General features: G+C 45.8%; 2 protein-coding genes across 2 annotated transcripts; both read right to left on the reverse strand.

Moving 5' to 3' along the window:
* Positions 1–46: 46 nt before the first annotated feature.
* Positions 47–4,116, reverse strand: LOC131284032 (choline transporter-like protein 1). The gene is made up of 8 exons (XM_058312885.1): positions 4,051–4,116; positions 3,828–3,941; positions 2,651–2,770; positions 2,464–2,570; positions 1,908–2,394; positions 851–1,219; positions 394–774; positions 47–313 (listed from the first exon to the last, which is right to left on the reverse strand). Exons 1-8 carry the CDS (start codon positions 4,114–4,116, stop codon positions 47–49), a joined length of 1,911 nt encoding a protein of 636 aa, XP_058168868.1.
* Positions 4,117–7,978: 3,862 nt separating this feature from the next.
* On the reverse strand, positions 7,979–16,389 carry LOC131284033 (uncharacterized). The gene is made up of 5 exons (XM_058312886.1): positions 16,272–16,389; positions 14,036–14,237; positions 13,015–13,234; positions 11,599–12,943; positions 7,979–11,399 (listed from the first exon to the last, which is right to left on the reverse strand). Exons 1-5 carry the CDS (start codon positions 16,387–16,389, stop codon positions 8,227–8,229), a joined length of 5,058 nt encoding a protein of 1,685 aa, XP_058168869.1. The 3' UTR covers positions 7,979–8,226.
* Positions 16,390–17,796: the final 1,407 nt, after the last annotated feature.

The following is a 17,796-nucleotide window of genomic DNA, read 5'->3' on the forward strand; positions in this document are numbered from 1 at the left end:
AATTACACACACGCAAACATTACGTATAAACATTACGATCAACCGTTCAGTCCACCGTTTCCGAAATGGCCGTCGCTCGCTGGTGTTGCTGGTGAATCGTATCGGCCGTCGTCGGTTTGTTGTTTGCTGCCGTCCAGGCCTTACCATCGCGCAGTGCCTGATTCGTGGTCGCAGTCCGGCTGTCGACGGCAAGTGCCTTCTTCGAGTTCTGCACGAACTCCATCAACCCGCGGGACATGAAGTATGGCCGGCTAATGCCATCGTTGCTCTCGCAGTCCTCACAGAAGCACAGGAAAATGGTATCAACCGTCATCTAAGGGTGAAGGAGCGTGGAAAAAAAAAAACAAACAATTAGACAACATTTACTGCAATGCGGGATCAGCCTACCAATACCTCGTAGACGGTCATGAAGCAGTGCGCCACGAGATAGGCGAAGATGCCGACCAATATAAGCGGCACGTACGGATGGTGCATGCCTTGCTTCTGTTGGATTAGCTCCATGCCAATCAGCACGGTTGCCACGACGACAAACACTTTCGCCAGCACCAGCACAAAGTCTCCGACCGAGTTGATGGCGAAGACGCGCAGCGCATTGCTGGTCAGCAGTCGGAACGCATTTCGGCCCGCCCGACAGAAAGGGTCGCCGTGCATGGCCGTAAGGATGTAGGCGTTGCGTGTGAGATACTGGAGGAACCGCTCGAAGCACTGCAGACAACACTGGCAGCAGTCGAACAGGAATGATGTCACTCGGTTCTGTGGATTCCGCACAGAATGCTTAAAGACAATTTTTAGATTAACCATACACGATTCATTTAGATTTGCGAAGCGATGGAAGAGAGATGGGTCTTACCATCAAAAGCTTTAGCAACGTTCGAAGAAACTGCACCAGCGCAATCACGAACGACCCGAACGCCACCGTGCCCAGATGGTAGCGTACCAGATTGCCGTAACTGCGAGCGATCGGGTGGCCGAGGGTGGCCTTATTGCGCGTAAAGAACCACCCGGCCACCGCACCGGCTATCACCATGTGCTGGCAACCAATCACAAACTGGCTGAACCACAAGAACGCGAGCAGGTTGTACCAACGGGTGAACAGCATCGTCGAGTCCTTCACGTATTTGGCGCTGTTGTTGCTCTCCACCACCAACATGCCGGCGCTCTCGATCCAAACCGTAAAATACACGTACAGTACGATCCCCGCTGCGATGGTCACGAATGTCTGATAAGAGAGAAAAGCAATTAGACGTAACCAAAAGTATCAGTATTCCAATAAGGTGGACTTATTCGTAGTGTTTAAGTTCTTGCTCTTGATAAGTGATGTTTAAAAATGAAGTCAAATTATAATACGCACCCAATGTCCATGTCTATCCTCTGTTTAAGCGAGACGAAATAAATTAAAATAAAACTGAAAGTCTAATTATCGTATTGTAGATTTGGGAATAAGCAGAACACATGCATACGCTAGACTGTTATTTCACAACACAGTTTAGTATTGTGCAAAGTTTTTAGTACAATTATATGACATTTTAAATTATATTTATTAAATTTTAACTCCTTAGTTTCTGTCCCTTTTATTGTCATGTTATTAGAAACTACCCGGAAGAGGTTGCAATTACTTGCTCAAATTACTATTCAATTGACATATTTCCTAATATATCACAGTTTTACAAAACATTATTATATGATTTAAATCTAACATTATAAATATCCCTACACTTCTTTGAAACACGATTCATTGTTGGCTATGGAAAATTACTTTGCAATGGCAGTTAATGAGGGAAACTTTTCGTCACACTCAATTCGCCCAATGTTAGCAAACAAAATTGGTTTCTTAAGCTATGAAACCAAATAGAGCAGAAAGATTAAATCTGAAACATTCCCCGGTTAAGTGTTGATCTTATACATACCAGAACGGGCTCTGCGAGCAGGAAGGGCATGCTGGCGATCGCTTTGCCGGCCTCCTTGAAAAGCTGCACCACCAGCTTGATGCGTTTGCGCATCACCAATATGACGAGTAGCACGATTAGCGTGGCGACCGTGGCCGCAATCGCGTAGTACAACCAGTTGTTCATTCGCATCCGGGCCGAATCACCTGCCGAGGCCGACAGTTGTTCGGATTCGTAGCGCCACTTGAACCACAGCCAGAGCGTACCGGCTGTACATGCCACCATAACGGCCGCAAGGACCAGCCACACAATCAGACCGGGCAGGACGCGCAGCAGCAGGAGGGTGAGCAGTGACAAAAGAAATGCGATCGCCGCCAGCCAAAGCATCTCCCGATAGCAGCCCTCCAGGTCTTCCGATACCTCCTGGAAGAAATTTCGCAGACCGGTCCGGGTTGCCACCTCCTCCGTCGGATTGTTCTTGCGGACGCATCGATTCAGGAACGGTTTACTGTAAGTGTAAAACATGATTCTATTCAATCTCCTGTTTCCCGGTTTACATCCGCTTCCGTTTACTTACAAGCCCTCAACTTCTTCGCAGCTCGCAACGCACATGCGATGGAGTGCACTCTCCGTGCCGCCAGCTTCCTCCACCAGCAGGAACTTTTCGTCCGTCCTGTCAGCACCCTAGAATACCGTGACACCAGAGACAACCAGCATATGCGATGAATCATTGCACATCTGTCCCACGCTCCAACCGCTCTTACCTTGCAGGGGAGACTCTGGTCCGGCCTGTTGTCACGTCCGCAAACGTTGGCGCAGTCATCGTAGCCATTAATTATGCGATAGATATCACCGAACGCCATGCAGTAGATAATGAGGACCAGCTGTGCATTGTGGCCAGCATCGGCACGAAGGTGGTACAAACGTGAAACATTTATTTCTGTTCGTTCGTAATGTGCTGCTTGCATTACAATGGCCTAGGTTAGGTGTCATATGAGGCAACTGGCCTCTGACGGTCAGGTTATTGTGTGCTCGCGTAGGCTTCAAGGACGCGTACATAGATGAAGTCCACTGATAAATGACGACTAGGGACAGTGTACTTGGTAAAAGTAGAAAAAAGGGTCCCAACGCTATTGTCCTTTCAAATGTGATGGTCAATTGAGACATGTTAATGCACTGTTGGTGCTGCAATCATGTCCTGCCGTTATAGTTAATGATAATGATCTTACGCACACCTTTGTGTGGTAGTATAGGACAAAGTATAAACTTAACGACAACGTTATGTGATCACACATTACCAACTGGGATTGCTGTATACACCAAACTAATCAGTAAAAGACCAGGCGCACCCATTTCGTTTCGTTCTTACCTATGCCTTGTGCGTAAAATTCCTAAATCAGTATACGGAACATTTCAAATTCCCTAAAAAAATTGTTTGATTAAAGTACAATGTAATATACTATAATCGATTCAAAAATACATTTTCTTTATGTTTTTGATAACTGTAAAAACACTTTACACTGGAGTTTGGGCAAAAAAAACAGAAACCTCATGACAATGTTGCGCCAAGTATTTCATTGAATTAGCGTATTATTTGTAACCGTATCGCCATGTAGACTGTTCGTAAAATTTGACTAGCCACTATGTCTGGGGTCCTTATGGTGTCTTTTCACCACATTTGTTTGGAGACTCCTCTAGATTTGTTTACTTCAGTACGATGTTTAGTTTATGGCTTGACCGTTTACATTAAATAAATTTTGTAAGTATTTTACAATTTTTTGTATTAAATGTGGAAAACACCAATCCGATTTCAATAGGTTATATCGTTCATGGATAACTGGCAACAAGCGGCAATTATTTACAGCATGCCTCAGACAAGTGGAAACAAATGAAGGATCTGTATCTTATTCCATTTTTTTTCTTGTGCCAAACACTACTCACCAGGATTAGAATGAAGGCAGCCTTTATAGCGATGAACAGTATATCCGTGCAGTGGCGTTCGGTTTGGAAAATGTTGCTCGACTCGCCGCTCCTCGGCGAGGGTGATTTTGAATGCTGCAATGTGGCGACAGTGACGGTTAAAGTGTGGTTTCTTTTTGCGTTAGTGCATTTCACTGCTTTGCAAGGCATGCAAGACCGGATTGAGAAATCCATGGATACCTACATCGAACGATTCACCGGGCGACACTTTATCCGTTCGGCTGCCCATACAGCAACAGAAGTGCTGCATTTTCGATGCGTCGATTTGAACAATTTGCCAACAGCAGAAGTCCTATCTAAGTTTGAATCGTGCAAGAAAAACTTCGTTGCTTCTAAAACACTACCGAAAATCAACTCTTCATGTTTGACCTTCTCACATCATAGCGCATGTTTTATAAAATTATATAAACTAGAAGATCGTTTGCAGTGGCTCGCGGCACGAACGAAGACCACTTTTACTACTTTGCAAATGATGCAAGTAATTCTTGCAGCAAAATGCTTCACTCCGTCCGTTGGTCCTGGTGGAAACTTGGTGCTGCTTAGCAAACGGTTCGAGAGTAACTGAACCTCCCGGCGAACGGTCCTCGTAAATGTGCGGACCCACGCGAACCAGTTTCACCTTCCTTTTTGCTACCGCTACTCCAGGACCCTGACGGGGTGAATCGTGAAAAATAATGATACTCCGTCGTCCGGTAGCACCAAACACATACCATCGAATGCAATTCTTAACCGAATCGACTGTCGAGTTGCTACGAGTCCCCGACTGGAGACTCTCTTTTCCACCATGTGCGCCCTATGGGGATGGAATTTTTCCTCCACCTACGGTCACCTGCTAAACACTAGCGCAATAGTGACTCAAACATTTGCGTATCTAAGGACTTCGTCCCCTAGCGCCAGTGATTTATTCGTTCGTGTTTATTTTGTCTGTGGGGACACGTTCAAGTTGGCCGCTCGCTTGACGGAAGCGCAAACAAGCGTTTGAGCGTGCTTATGGAGTCCTTACTTTCAATCTGCTGCTCGTGACTTTACTGTAGCAACACCCTCAGATTTAAATGCGTTTTTTTCCGGCAATAATATCCCCCCCCCCCCCCCCCCTCGCGTTGTTGCCAGGAGGTTCAAATTCAATTCCATTGGGTAATTCATATACTAACTAGCTACTCTCTTATGCTTCCTTTCATACCGGAGCTAGAGCATGCAAGACGCATAATTCCATCGGAATTGAGATTCACATCCAATGTTTGTCTTTATGCTTCAGGTTGGGCCAGAAACGAGACAGCTACCAACTATAATACTTATTGACAATAAGAATTAAAATAAAAGTATGCGTATTAGCTTGGAACCTAATAAATATATTCATTCAAACGAACAGCACAATCCTTCACCGTTAAGGTTTACACATTTTAGGCGAGTATGTGGAAATAATTCTTGACGGCATGTGTTATAATCTACTGTTTCAAACTTCTTCTACTAACTAACTATCTTTAGGGATTACTTTTATTAATTTTTTTCTTACTTTCCTACTTACTTCTTCAGAAACTAGCGGTTTGGACGAGGTCGAAAATAAATGTAATTTTGTTTTTCTCTAAAACGAAAGCTCATCATTACGGTTTTCAACCGTTCCTTCTAACGTACCCAATGAACATAGCTGCTTGCTGAGTAACTCTTATGACAGCAATTTAAAATTGATAAATCAATATTTTAAAACATTTACATCCAACGTCTGGACACTGTCTGCCTTCCTTTCATTGATTGTTTCCGTAAAAAACGCCATCACAGGCAACGTTTACTTATGTTATTTATAGATATCCCGTTTTTCGTTTTTTGCTAATTTTACCCAGTTCTAATTTTGCCCCACACACGTTCGACCCACATCACGTTTTTTACTATGTGTGGCTTGAGGCGACCACCGGGGGAACCAAAATTCCCGAACTATTTCCAATCGGGAACCCCTCCTTCCCAAGGAGCTTCACAATAAAAATATGCACGCGTTACTACGACGAGAAGGTAACTGAACTTTTCTACCCGCTTCGGTTGCGGATCGTGCCGAAGTTTTTATGACTTCGGATTTCATGTACATAAGCGATGCAAACTTGTGTTCGCTGATTTCCCACCCGGGTACATTTCCGGGGTTCGGCGAGTCCTGAAGAGCCAACGCATGCAAGGCATGAAAGCAATACTTTGAGGGCCTAGTGAGATATATAGGGAGCCCCGTACGGTCTATGATGTGTGAAAATGTGGTCGGTGCACACCCCAGCCGTTACTATGGTATTGCGTTGAAAATAACACAACTCCATTACCCAGCCAACGAGACGCTGAGCGATCGTAGTAACCGTTTGGCCGACCCGTCCATCGACAGACCTTTAGTGAGCCGTTGCAAACATGGTCACGATTCAGGGTGAGGGTGGAAAGAAAATATGGCGAAAAACGCATTTGTTTACTTTCAATCGATTTTCCTCATCAATACATGTTTTGGTTGCCTCTATGAGAAATGCTTCGTAAAGCGAAAAGATGCAATGACAACAAAAATACAGTTTTATGTTGACTCATACTTAGAACTCGTACTAAAATAGCATAAGAATGTTCACTTTTTCATAAAATGCTTTGGAGAAGAAGTAACATATTTAGCGTATCCTCGGTGATTATAATCACAGCTTTTAAAAAAGTTGATTTCCATAATCCGATACTGTTAAGATTTCGGATTTCAAACTAACCTAAAATAATGTTTAGATTTTTTAGTTTTTCCGCCTTCTCACACAGCTGGAATAGGTTTTGATAACCTACGCTGCTGTACCAGACTCCTTTTTTTATTTCCATATCATGACGTATTTATCATATTTTATATTTTTTAGTTTTTTTTTCGTTTTCCTTGAATTTCTTAGTCTTATTATGCTGTGACTTGTCGATAATACATACGGAACTGAGTAAGATGAAAACAAGCTTGACGTATATTATGAAACGTATTATTAAATAAGATAATTTCAAAAAACTAATTTCCTAGTGTATTACTGTTGACTAAGGACTAGCCGGGTCCGAATAGACCAACCCTTTAATTACACCTTTTTTTGTGTTTTGTAACTTTTTTTGCATATCTTGTGAAAGCCCCTAAACTTACAAATGTAACATGTAAGTGGTAAACCATTTCACTACTTTATTAAATTAAAATATTTTGTGAAATAAAAGATTTTCAAATATCAAAATTATAAACAAAGGCGCCATCCATACTATTTGTATGAGCAAAGTTTAATACAACAAAAGAGGACCAAACAATGCATTTTATTACTATGAACGCTAAAGCATTTAAAGTAACTGAATGTGGTACTAAACCTCAATAATGGAGGTATACTGCACCCAAACCCTAGCTACTGCAGATGCCCCTTTCCTTCTTTAAAGGATCATTATTGTAATAAATAAAGAGTAACCCTACCGTACATAGTACGACTGTACCTAGGTACATCCTTGAATTAGAATATTTGTTTGAAGACGTTTTAATTCATTCTCTCTGCACTTTTCGTAAACTTTTTTAATTTTTGCCTATTTACTTCCATTCCAAAATGTCCTAAAATATTTGGTCGATAACTTTTTCCATCTTAGCACTAAGTTAACAAAAAATTTAAGAAATTATCATCGGATTCCGTAGCTGTCTTCAATGGATGAAAAATGTTTCGAACTCATCTTCACCCAGTATGTTTTGTTTAGTAAAGTTACGTATCTTTTCAACCAGAAATTCATTACATACGGCATCCAATAATCATCGAATATAAAGGCACAGCCCGGTGCAGCTATGCTCTCAAATTTCCGCTCAACAGGAAACTTAAAAGCATAAAAACTGTATTGTTATGGACGATTCCATTTATCGCTAAGCGCATCGCGAAGACCGGAAAGTTTGGTAACTTTGCTGTAAGTTATAGATCCTAATGCCAACTGTGTGGCGAATGAGGTAAATGTGTACCGGTGTACATACAAATGTGTTAATAATTGATGATCACTAACTTAGCTTGTGAATTTGAAAGGGAAAAATATTCAAACCTTTTTAAACATTACAGAAACGCTAAGTATATCTCTTAACAATTAAAATAAACAAAACCGATTCAGTTTGCATTAAGATTACATGGAGTTCTTCAAAAGTCACTATTTACAGACTTGTAATATGGGCCAATCTTACACTAAAATTAGTAGCAAACCAGTACCTAACCATTGGTTCTTGCGCGCTCTTTCTTCGGTCAAATTGTTCCTAAATCTATCAGTGTTTTTTAATGAAAATACATTAGTACTTTTTCGTCGATTTAGTACCTTATCGCCTCTGCTTATCAATTATGTTATCACCTTTTTAAAAGGACGATTTCTGCGCATTCAGTAGTCCTTAGATTTTCGGCAGCTTATCCGCCACCACCAGTGGGTTGTTCTTCTCCAGCACCTTACGCCCTTCGAGCCGGAAATCGTACGAACAGTTGTGAGCCTCGGCGTACCGATGTTGTGCACAAAAAACTTTCTCGCAGTGACACTTCATGATCATCACCATACCGAGCTTCTTATTACACTGCGCACAACGGAGTTTTTTCTGTTTTTCTGGTTCCAAAACGGCTGCCGTCGTTGTCGTCGTCGTCGTCGCTGAAGAACCTGGCGTTTGGGACTCACCAGAAAGTGACGCGGGCAGGGTCAACATAGCCGATTGCGAATGGTTCGAATGCGGTGGATGATAAGAATTTTGGAGCCGTAGAAGCCGCTCGGATGAAGCAGAATGACGCTTTCCACTGCTGTGTACTCTGATGGCGGAAGAAGACATTGCATCAGCGACCGCGGTAGCTGCGGATCGCCGCCGTGGTTCGTCGCACAGTTGCTCGCGATCGATATGCTGAATGATGGAAGCAATGCCATCCTCTTCCTCCTCCTCGTCCTCTTCGTCGTCATCGTCGACGTCATCCTCGTCATCGTCATCATCGTCCCCATAATCGCCAGCGCCTCCAGCATGCATGAATGCGTAACGGGTGGAGCATTTCAGTATCTGATCTTCATAGTTGTTTCCTCGAAAGCCAGGCGGTGGTGTGTGCAGAACACGTCGCTGCTGCTGTCCTTGCATCCGTTGGTCTTTCGACTGGAAGTAAAGGTATTGAGACGACGAAGAGGAGAACGGTGATTTTTGTTGCCGTTGCTCGCCCATGTGGTGATGCTGCTGCTGCTGCTGCGGCTGCTGCTGCTGCTGTTGGGCATGAATGTCGGGCAGCAGAAGACTACCACCTTGCGATCCAGTCTTGCGTCCACCCACGCCCGGCGCGTTAATGTTAATGAACTCGGTGCTGTCGAAGATGTCGCTCGTATCGATCTCGACGAAATCATCAAAGAACGAATCCATGTTGAACAAGCTTTCGTCCGAAGGGAAATAGTAGTCCGACGGTCGCATAGGGGTGGTGGTGGTCGATGTGCTAGCGGTTCCTCCATCCGCACCAGACAGTCGCGGCATCGAGGACCGCCCTTCGTCGCCAAACACCAACCGATGATTCCGTTCACCACCGTTCGAAGAGGTCGAATTTGCCGTCCGTACTCCACCACCAATCACGGAAAGTCCAGGCGACGCATGTTGCTGATGCTGGTGTTGACGACTGTGGTGGTATCCGTTCCCTGCTGGTGCACCACCAGGGGACACGGTTTTTGCTGCTTCTCCACCAGGCGTAGTGCCGGAGCAACAACTTAACCTCGAAAAGCGGCACTCAAAGTCACTGTCCATCGTAAAACAACGGTTTGTCGGTTGCCCGTTAATCTCATCGTCTTCGGTCATGTTCGAACCCACACTATTATTGTGACTACTGTTGTTGCTGCCACTTGCAAATGAATCACTCAGCTCCGAGTCAGCAATGCTCGCAAGATGGTCTCGTATTCCGGGAAGATGTCTACCGGTGGCTGCACTACCTCCGGCGGCCGTTTGTTGCCGTTGTTGCCGCAGGTAAAGAGCATCACCACCACCTGTTCCGAGAGCTTCAGTACTACTATCACCACTCCGTCGACGTGCGCCACCTGATGGTGCCATCGTCCCGTTCAGCGATACTTTGTAGCGATTCAGATTTTCGTTACTACGCACATACGGAATGTTGCCATTTTTGCGATACTTTAAGAGGGCGGACAAAACGCTTCGATCGTCCTCCGGTGGAAGTAAGCCACCGCTAGCGAGGGGATGCTTTTTCTTGGCCGCCCCATTGCTTACGCACTCCAGCTCCGATGTCGAGCTCGACAGGCAAGCATCGTTGAGGTTCGTATAGCCCCGGCGGTACTGTGACGGGATTGTCTCGAGGCGCGACAGCTGAGGTACGAGCCGTGTACAACTAGTGCCTACTCCCGCCGCAAATCCGTTCAACAACGTTGGGCTGCTACCAAATGCCTTGCGAAATTCGTTCAGATCGATCGATTTCGACTTGTTGCCGCCCGCTTTGTACGCACCACAATTACTTCCTGCGCTGGCCGTACCGCCACTCATAGTGCCACCACCACCGCCCAACTCATGGGCAACATTGAGCAAATCATCTTCGTCCGAAGAGATCGATAGATTGCTGTGGATGAAGCTGGTTGAGTTTGAAGTGGCCCGATGGGGTCTTTGTATCGACGAACAGGAGGACGATGTCTGGACACGCTCCTGATCTTCCTCCTCCGGGAGCACCCCTCCATCTATGCCTCCGTCAACCTCCTCATCATCCTCGTGCTCGTTCACCTCACCACCGACTTCTTCCTCATCAAGCGCTTCGTCATCGGCGTCCTCATCTTCTCTGCCGAACCGCAACGAATCCCAACCACCGGACGACAACCAGCTGGTGTTGATTTCCAGATTCGGTATAGCCGGTAGCTTTATCACATTGCCATTCGATTCGTCACCCGCCACCCGATCCTTTGAGTGTGTGTGGACAAACTTCAACTCAAGCTCGTTAATCCCCAGATCGGAACGGTGATGTTGCGGATGGCTACAAGACACTTGTTGTAGATTCCACAGGAATGGGTTATCCTGTTGTTGCTGATGGTTCCAGTGGTGACACCACGAGGAAGCGATAGAAGACTGTGTATTCCCGTCTCGCACAACTCCACCTGCTTCCAGCGAGACGGTGGCACTTTCACATCCGGCCGTAAGGCTTCCGCTACTCCCGAACAACTTTCCTCTTGTCTGGGTTTGGGGTGAAATATCGTTGACAGCGGCCGCGGCTGCCGGTGGCGTGACGCTACTTGCTTTCACACTTTCAGCCGCGATTTGTGCCAGCTGAAGCAGCGATTCGGACGCTCGCTTCGCTTCACCAACGAGCGAAGCGGGCGTTTTCGTTACGATCGGTCGCAGCTCAAGCAAGCTTTCGGTCACGGTTGCGGTAGTAGTTTCAGGATCGTCGAGCATTCCACCACCACGACCGCCAACTTCCTGCAGACTGGTCGTGGAGGTGAAGTTGTTCTTCGGCGAATCACCACGCAGGGCAACGGTTTCCAACTGGGAATAGGAACCGAGAAAAGACTCCACCGGGGAGTCCTCACGCACAAGTAGCTTTGGAAGCTCGTAGACGCTATTGTCTGTAAGTGTGTTTTGGAAACGTCATTGCGAAGAAATGAAAATGAAAGTACATTAGAATGATAAGAGAAAAGGTGTACAAGATGGATAAATTTGGAGTGCTATTCGGGTTTCCTGATGTTTTTTAAATGAAATTATAGAAAAAAAAGGAATCCGAATTCTGCACTGTAAAGCCAAAATAATAATTCACATCCGACTTACCATCAGAAATCGACTTGCAAAGCGTTCGGTACGTTTTGTCCATTCCACCAGCATTCTTGTAGGTAATCTCTCCTCCTTCTTCTTCGCGACAACGAGCCTCCAACCCTTTAGGAATTGCTCCTCTTCCTTCTCCTCCGACACCGGTATTGGCCGCTACGGTTTGCTTGTTATCGACGTCCAAATTTGGCAGATACTCGTCAATGTTATTAAGCGAAGGATTGATGTCCGGAAGGGATTTCTTCATGCCGCCAGCCGCTCCGGTCCCATGATGGTACAAATGAGGCATGTACACCTTCTTCGAGTAGTTCAGCACCAGTTTATTGAGTGAATCGTTCGAGATGGTGCGCTGCTGTTTGGAGTGAGTGTACTTGAGGAGTTCGATCAGATCGTGAAGCGACGCGGACGACACCTTCTCATTCAACTGATGAAGTGACTGCGTAGTGGTGCAACCACCTGCGCTCGACCCTATCCGGGACTGCCCGATGCCGGTTCCGCGGGTATGTCCGAGGTTGGTGCACCGTCGAATACTGCTACCACCATCGAGCGTTGTTTCCGAGTTCATACGGTTCAAAATCCCGTTCGAATGGAACGACAGCGAACGCTCAAGGCCGGCTGAGCCACTGTGTCCACCACCTCCACCTACGCCACTCATATGCGCCGTGCAATCGCGACTAAAATCCAGATTCTTCGCACTTATCGTCTTGAACGAGCGGTTACGCTGGAGGTGCTCGCGGATTTGTGAGCGCTTTTCCAATTCAAGCGTACGAGTTGCCGTCGCCGTCGCACTACCGTGCAGTACATTTACCAAACCATAGCTAAAAGGGGCCGCTGCCGGTTCCTGCTCTTGCCGATCGATGTCAATCACAGCTGGCATAGACTTCCTGTGGGACCCGCTTGCGGTGGTAGTGGCGGCCGCTGTTGGCAAAATCGATCCGATAGCACCGACCATCGGCGTGTTGTGGCCACCGGTGACCACCATTGCCGCGGCACCACCCCCTCCCAGTGTTCCCCTCGCCGAGCCACCGCTCGCTCCCGGCCTATAGCCGATCGGTGTCTTTTCCTCTTTGATCACAGTCTCGTGTTGCGGCTGATGTTGATGATAATGCTGATGGTGGTGATGGTGACGTTTCTTGTGTCGATACTGTCCCTGGCTACGAGCCAGCTTGACTTCACTTTCGTGACGGCATTCTTCTGACAAAAGGTCCTCCGTGGCCTTCTGTGCCCCACGACCAGAGTTGCTTTCCTCGCCGTCCTCCTCACCAACCATATGTCTGCTGTTTTCGCCCTGTGCTGCTCCCAGTCTTTTCTTTTTTAAGCTTAATCTGGCTTTGATTTGATCCATTTTCTGCAACGTAATAAACGAGAAAAATCGGTTAAAACTAACCTAAGGATAAGGAATTGGACAAACATACGTACCTGTTTCATAATAGCCGCTTCACGCTCCTTCTGGTTTGAGCAATGACCGGAGCTTTGTCCAGAAGCACCGCTGCCGATTACCGACCGTGACAAGGAACTTCCCTTCATGCCATCGCCGGCTTTTTCCGCTCGAACTTTCATCAGCCGGTGTACATTCTTTTTGTTATCCTTATAAAGAAGTAGTTTCAGTCCTGGACTTTGTAGATTGATCAGATCGTCGCTACATATAAAAAAAGCACCGATTACGTTACTGTTGATTTTATAAACTTCCAAATCCGGTTCTTAATTGAGTTGGGCGTACAGAAGGTATCCGGCGTTACCATGAGATTCTAATCGAACTTGTAAAACAAAAACCACTTTATGATTCACAAATGCTATGTGTTGTATCTATCTACCAAGGTTCATATTTTCCTATTCGTCTCATGTACAAGAACGTACTACTGACCGTACATTTTCCACACGCTTCCACAAACGACGAAGCAGACACCATCGTCTCGCGGCTGATGAGGGCAACGGCAAGCGGCAACCATCACGACATCAGTCGCGTGATTTAGAAATCACGAAAGTAGTTAAAAATAGTTCTCCCAACTCGCCGCCAACACCGTCGTGGTGGCAACCATTTTTCCCCCGTACTGTATCCTTCGCTATCCGTTGCACATCCGACGGACGGTGCATATGCCAATCCATCACGGCGCTACTGTGCATCTTCGGCCGACCCCAGAAGTTTCACACGTGGTACGGACACGCCCTTAACTAACCTCTCTTGGAAAGGTTGCAGCAAGAACCAAAAATAAAAAGCGCCATGCTGGTTGGGGATTATGGTGACTCTATCGAATCGTTTGTCGATAAATGATGGACATAACAGGATGGTTATTGACATAATGAACGAAAGTCGAGCAATCGGGAGGAAGAAAAGCTTCCACTTCCTGGGTGAAAGACTCCGGCTCGAGTTATAACAAAAGAATTACCGAAGTGTGTTCCAATACAATCAGAAGAAGGCCCGGAGTGCTTTGGTACCTACCCTGAGAAAACATCACTCATATCGAGCCAGTTGTCGTAGTCGGATGAGATGGTGAAGAGCCGCTTGGAGGAGATCGGCCCTCCCTTCATACCGAGCACCAGCTTGACGCGGGAGCCCTTTACCAGTGGAATATCCTTCATCTCCATTGCATCGCTTAACTCCTTGTGCTTGTAGAGCAGATGCTGCTGGCTAACCGGAATGCCTGTGCGAGAAGAGATGGGAAGGATTGATGAAAAGTTACTATAGAAATATTATCATTATTAAAAAACATACATATCAAGACTTTTTAAAAATAATCAATCAACAAAATAGCCACCGCCCCTTGCCTTCCCTTTAGTCAATGCCTTGAAAACACCCCATATGAGCGCAACATATACTAACAATAATGCACAATCACACCCGGCGTGTGCGCCGGCGTCGGGGCCGCACACCAAGTGCCATATGACCGAGCAGATTCGACTAAAAATAGCTTCGGGATTTTGCAGCATTATTTTAAACCGTTCTTCTTTTCTCAAAGTATAGGATAATCCCACCTACCCCCATATCATACGGCGTCGAGCTTGCCGATCCGAAAAGCAGTATAACTCCCCGTGGCTATGGGGCATCTATTTATCTTGAAGGTATGCCGAATACCTGGCCTTCGCAAGGGCATCCAAGTAAATAAAGGCTGTATTGATATACAGTTGCTTTATCAACAGACGCTACTAGACAAGAAAGTTTACCAAACGATAAAACAATCATGTGCGGTGCCTCACAAACACCTAGCAGTTTGATAGGGATTTGTGTCTCGCACCCAAGGAAGACTTGATTTACAAAGTTTGATAACGCATCCATCCAAACACCCCTAGCGACCAATGCTATCAGCCATTGATCTAATTTCCATAGTCCAAACGATCCTGTGTTCAAAGATGAACGATGGCCATGATGACGAGGCACTACGCCAGCAAGTGTCCGATTAAGTAACTCACGTATGCCAACCAGGGAAGCACCAAAAATAGCAAAACTCCCCAAAACAGAAAAAAGAAGACTGGTGATAAATCATAGGCGTCATCGGTCTTCTTAAAATCGAAGCTAACAGGAATCTTTCCATCTGCTTATGAGGTAGCTGGCGAATGTGCAATCTTGGCGGGGACAAAAACTAGGCCAATATTAGCGCTTAAGTAATGTTAGGATAATGGGACACACGCGATTTCAAACAGACATTTAAAATCTATCAGTTGCGATAAGAACCGCTTAAAAACGCTTCCATTGTGCCATGAACGGAAAATCGGTTAGGTGACTTAATACTCTAGTTTGTCTGAATTTGGATTGTAAAGCAACCGTCCAATTTCAGATCAAATCAAACCAAAAATACTCTACCTGAGAATTTTCCCAACATCCCAATTTTCCCAATGTTTGGAATCGATTGCTCATCAATCAAAATCGCCTTAATCATAGTGACAGTCCGTGAGACAAAATAAAGTTAATAAATTACTGGTTCGATCTCGATTGCACCGTTTCTGGGACCGGTGACTTTTGTCGGTTACTTTACATGACCATCGCCATTGCGAACTGTTGCCAGAGGTGCATCTATACTTGACACACAAATCCTATTGGTACACTCACAATGCGCCGATAAGAATCAACGCCTAACGATACAACTTGAGGCACGAAACATCCAGAAGTTTATTCCTCCATCCTGCCCCTGCAGTTCACACTTGCTCTGTCCGTCACGAATTACCAGTGTGTTGTTCAGCGCTAATATCAGTGCATCGGAAATGAGGTGACACGCGGCAAAATGTGCACGTGACGCATTCGTGGACAGCTGAACATACAGGAAGGAATGGCGCCACGCAGACAGCGGCCTGTTGGGGAGGCATATGCGTGGGTATAATTCTTTGCAAAGCCAAGTGCAAGTGCGATAATAGTGATAGTGATCTATTCCGGAACGTTTGTTGACAATATATTCCTGCATCGATCCATGGTGCTCTATCTCAATGATCACACCGGAAATATGAGACATCCAAAATTAAACATTTTTTTTAGAAAACAATAACAATCGTTTTCTTCAGCCTCTTTTGCTTTTGCTAAACTGCGCCGTAACTAGAATATTTCAAAAGTGACCCATATGCACAATTCTACCTCAAATATACTTTGAGTGAAAGACCTGCTGCATGCAGTAATCTATTTTCATGTCCGACTGGAAACTGTAAAAAAAACAAGGTTATTTCACACAATATCTGGATCTTTTACGTACCTTCATATTTTTGGATCTCTGCCTTGAGATAACCGACCGTGTCCCGATCGTTGACCGTCACCTCGAACTCCGACCCGGTCAACGTTTCGACGATAATATCATAGGAAGGGGTCCACATTTTGCCGGTGAATCTTATCTCCTGGATGCGAAAGGCTATCAGTCGAACAGGAATGAAACCTTTTCGTCGTACGAGTGCAAGCGGTGGATTAACTTCTTAAGGCCGTTATTGTACCTCAATAAGCACTGCCAATGACTTTGCGGCAGCAGCTATTCCCGAATCGTATTGCCAGGACGACTTTGACCGCGTCAACGAAAGCGTTCGAACAAAAGTGATGTTTGATAAGTATATCTTTGTTCCATGATCGTCCAAGCAAGCTAGAAAACGCACGGTGGCAACACGGTTGTCTAACGACTGGTCACAGTTATTAGTTGACACTTTCCGCGGCTAGACTTGTTTCTATCACTCACGAAACGAACAACTTGCAGAGCAATATGCACGAGATAGGTAAACAATTCGTGGTTGCCGAACGAACACACTTTAACTGACGAACCGAGGTAGCGATGATGAAACAAAATGCAGATTTTACACCACCCAAGTACGATCGGTTCCCTAATCACCCAGAAACATTTGGTTTAGTTTCACCGCGCTGCAGCAAAATCCATCGAATGAGACATACTCAAACGGCTCCGAATGGCTGGGAAGCGATGTGATTGTTGAAATGTTGGCAAATAGGAAAATCTATTTAATTTAAGAACCTAGGCAACTCCGTGTAAACACGTTCGCGAAGACGACTCGCTCGCTCGCTGGTGTGCCTTCTGCAGCAGTTATTCATTCATGGTGTTATTTATTTTCGCCTACGTCCATGCCAGTCATCTCTTTCTTACTGCCTATTACCTGAGCCTTGTGTAGCGACGCGGTCACTATGATTGGCTCTTTCTCTTTCAGCGGTGACAGTCGTATGCGTTTGATGGTTTTTTTCTTCGTAAAACGGGATCGATCTTCGAGTGTGTGGTGTGGCGATGAGTAACGGAAAGGAAACGTCGCAGACGAAGAAGACGGACGGGCGGACGGATGGGTACACACGGCGGGGTCGAGTGGGTACGTCGAAATCACGATTATGAGGCCGCGGCGACACCAAAGTGAAGGTGAAGAAACAATCGACGTAAAATGCGTTGTAGATTTTGACCACGACGCGTTACTGATAAATATACTGATGACGAATGCTGCCGTGCCTACAGATCACGGGACAACAGAATAATCACAAACTTATGGGCCACAGTTGGGCTGGAGGAGTGATGCGGATTCACTGCCTTCTGGAGGCTATCTGCCTAATAAGGCGCTTTTTTCACACAGCTGGTGCCCGATGGTGGCTGCTGCTTCTTCCTCCTGACCGCTTTTCCGGAGGAAAGCAGCTTTTTCACCACCGACCAGCCAGCACACTGCTCGATTCAATTGACGCATTAACACACACCCTGCTGCACTCCCATTCAAAGGTCACACTTGAGAACGATGCTTGCGCGATAC

Source organism: Anopheles ziemanni, chromosome 3 (assembly GCF_943734765.1).
Source record: "Anopheles ziemanni chromosome 3, idAnoZiCoDA_A2_x.2, whole genome shotgun sequence".
In the NCBI taxonomy this organism is placed as follows: Eukaryota; Metazoa; Arthropoda; class Insecta; order Diptera; family Culicidae; genus Anopheles; species Anopheles ziemanni.

What these genes read in the sequence shown, in the direction of transcription:
- LOC131284033 (XM_058312886.1), bottom strand. Translation starts at nt 16,389, where the DNA reads ATGTGGACCCCTTCCTATGATATTATCGTCGAAACGTTGACCGGGTCG. An exon ending in ATGAGTGATGTTTTCTCAGG is followed by an intron (nt 13,235 to 14,035) that starts GTAGGTACCAAA and finishes TTTTATATGTAG; the next exon opens with CGACGATCTGATCAATCTAC. An exon ending in TTGCAAGTCGATTTCTGATG is followed by an intron (nt 11,400 to 11,598) that starts GTAAGTCGGATG and finishes ACACACTTACAG; the next exon opens with ACAATAGCGTCTACGAGCTT.
- LOC131284032 (XM_058312885.1), bottom strand. Translation starts at nt 4,116, where the DNA reads ATGCAGCACTTCTGTTGCTGTATGGGCAGCCGAACGGATAAAGTGTCG. An exon ending in ACCAGAGTCTCCCCTGCAAG is followed by an intron (nt 2,571 to 2,650) that starts GTAAGAGCGGTT and finishes ACGGTATTCTAG; the next exon opens with GGTGCTGACAGGACGGACGA. An exon ending in TGCGAAGAAGTTGAGGGCTT is followed by an intron (nt 2,395 to 2,463) that starts GTAAGTAAACGG and finishes TTACACTTACAG; the next exon opens with TAAACCGTTCCTGAATCGAT.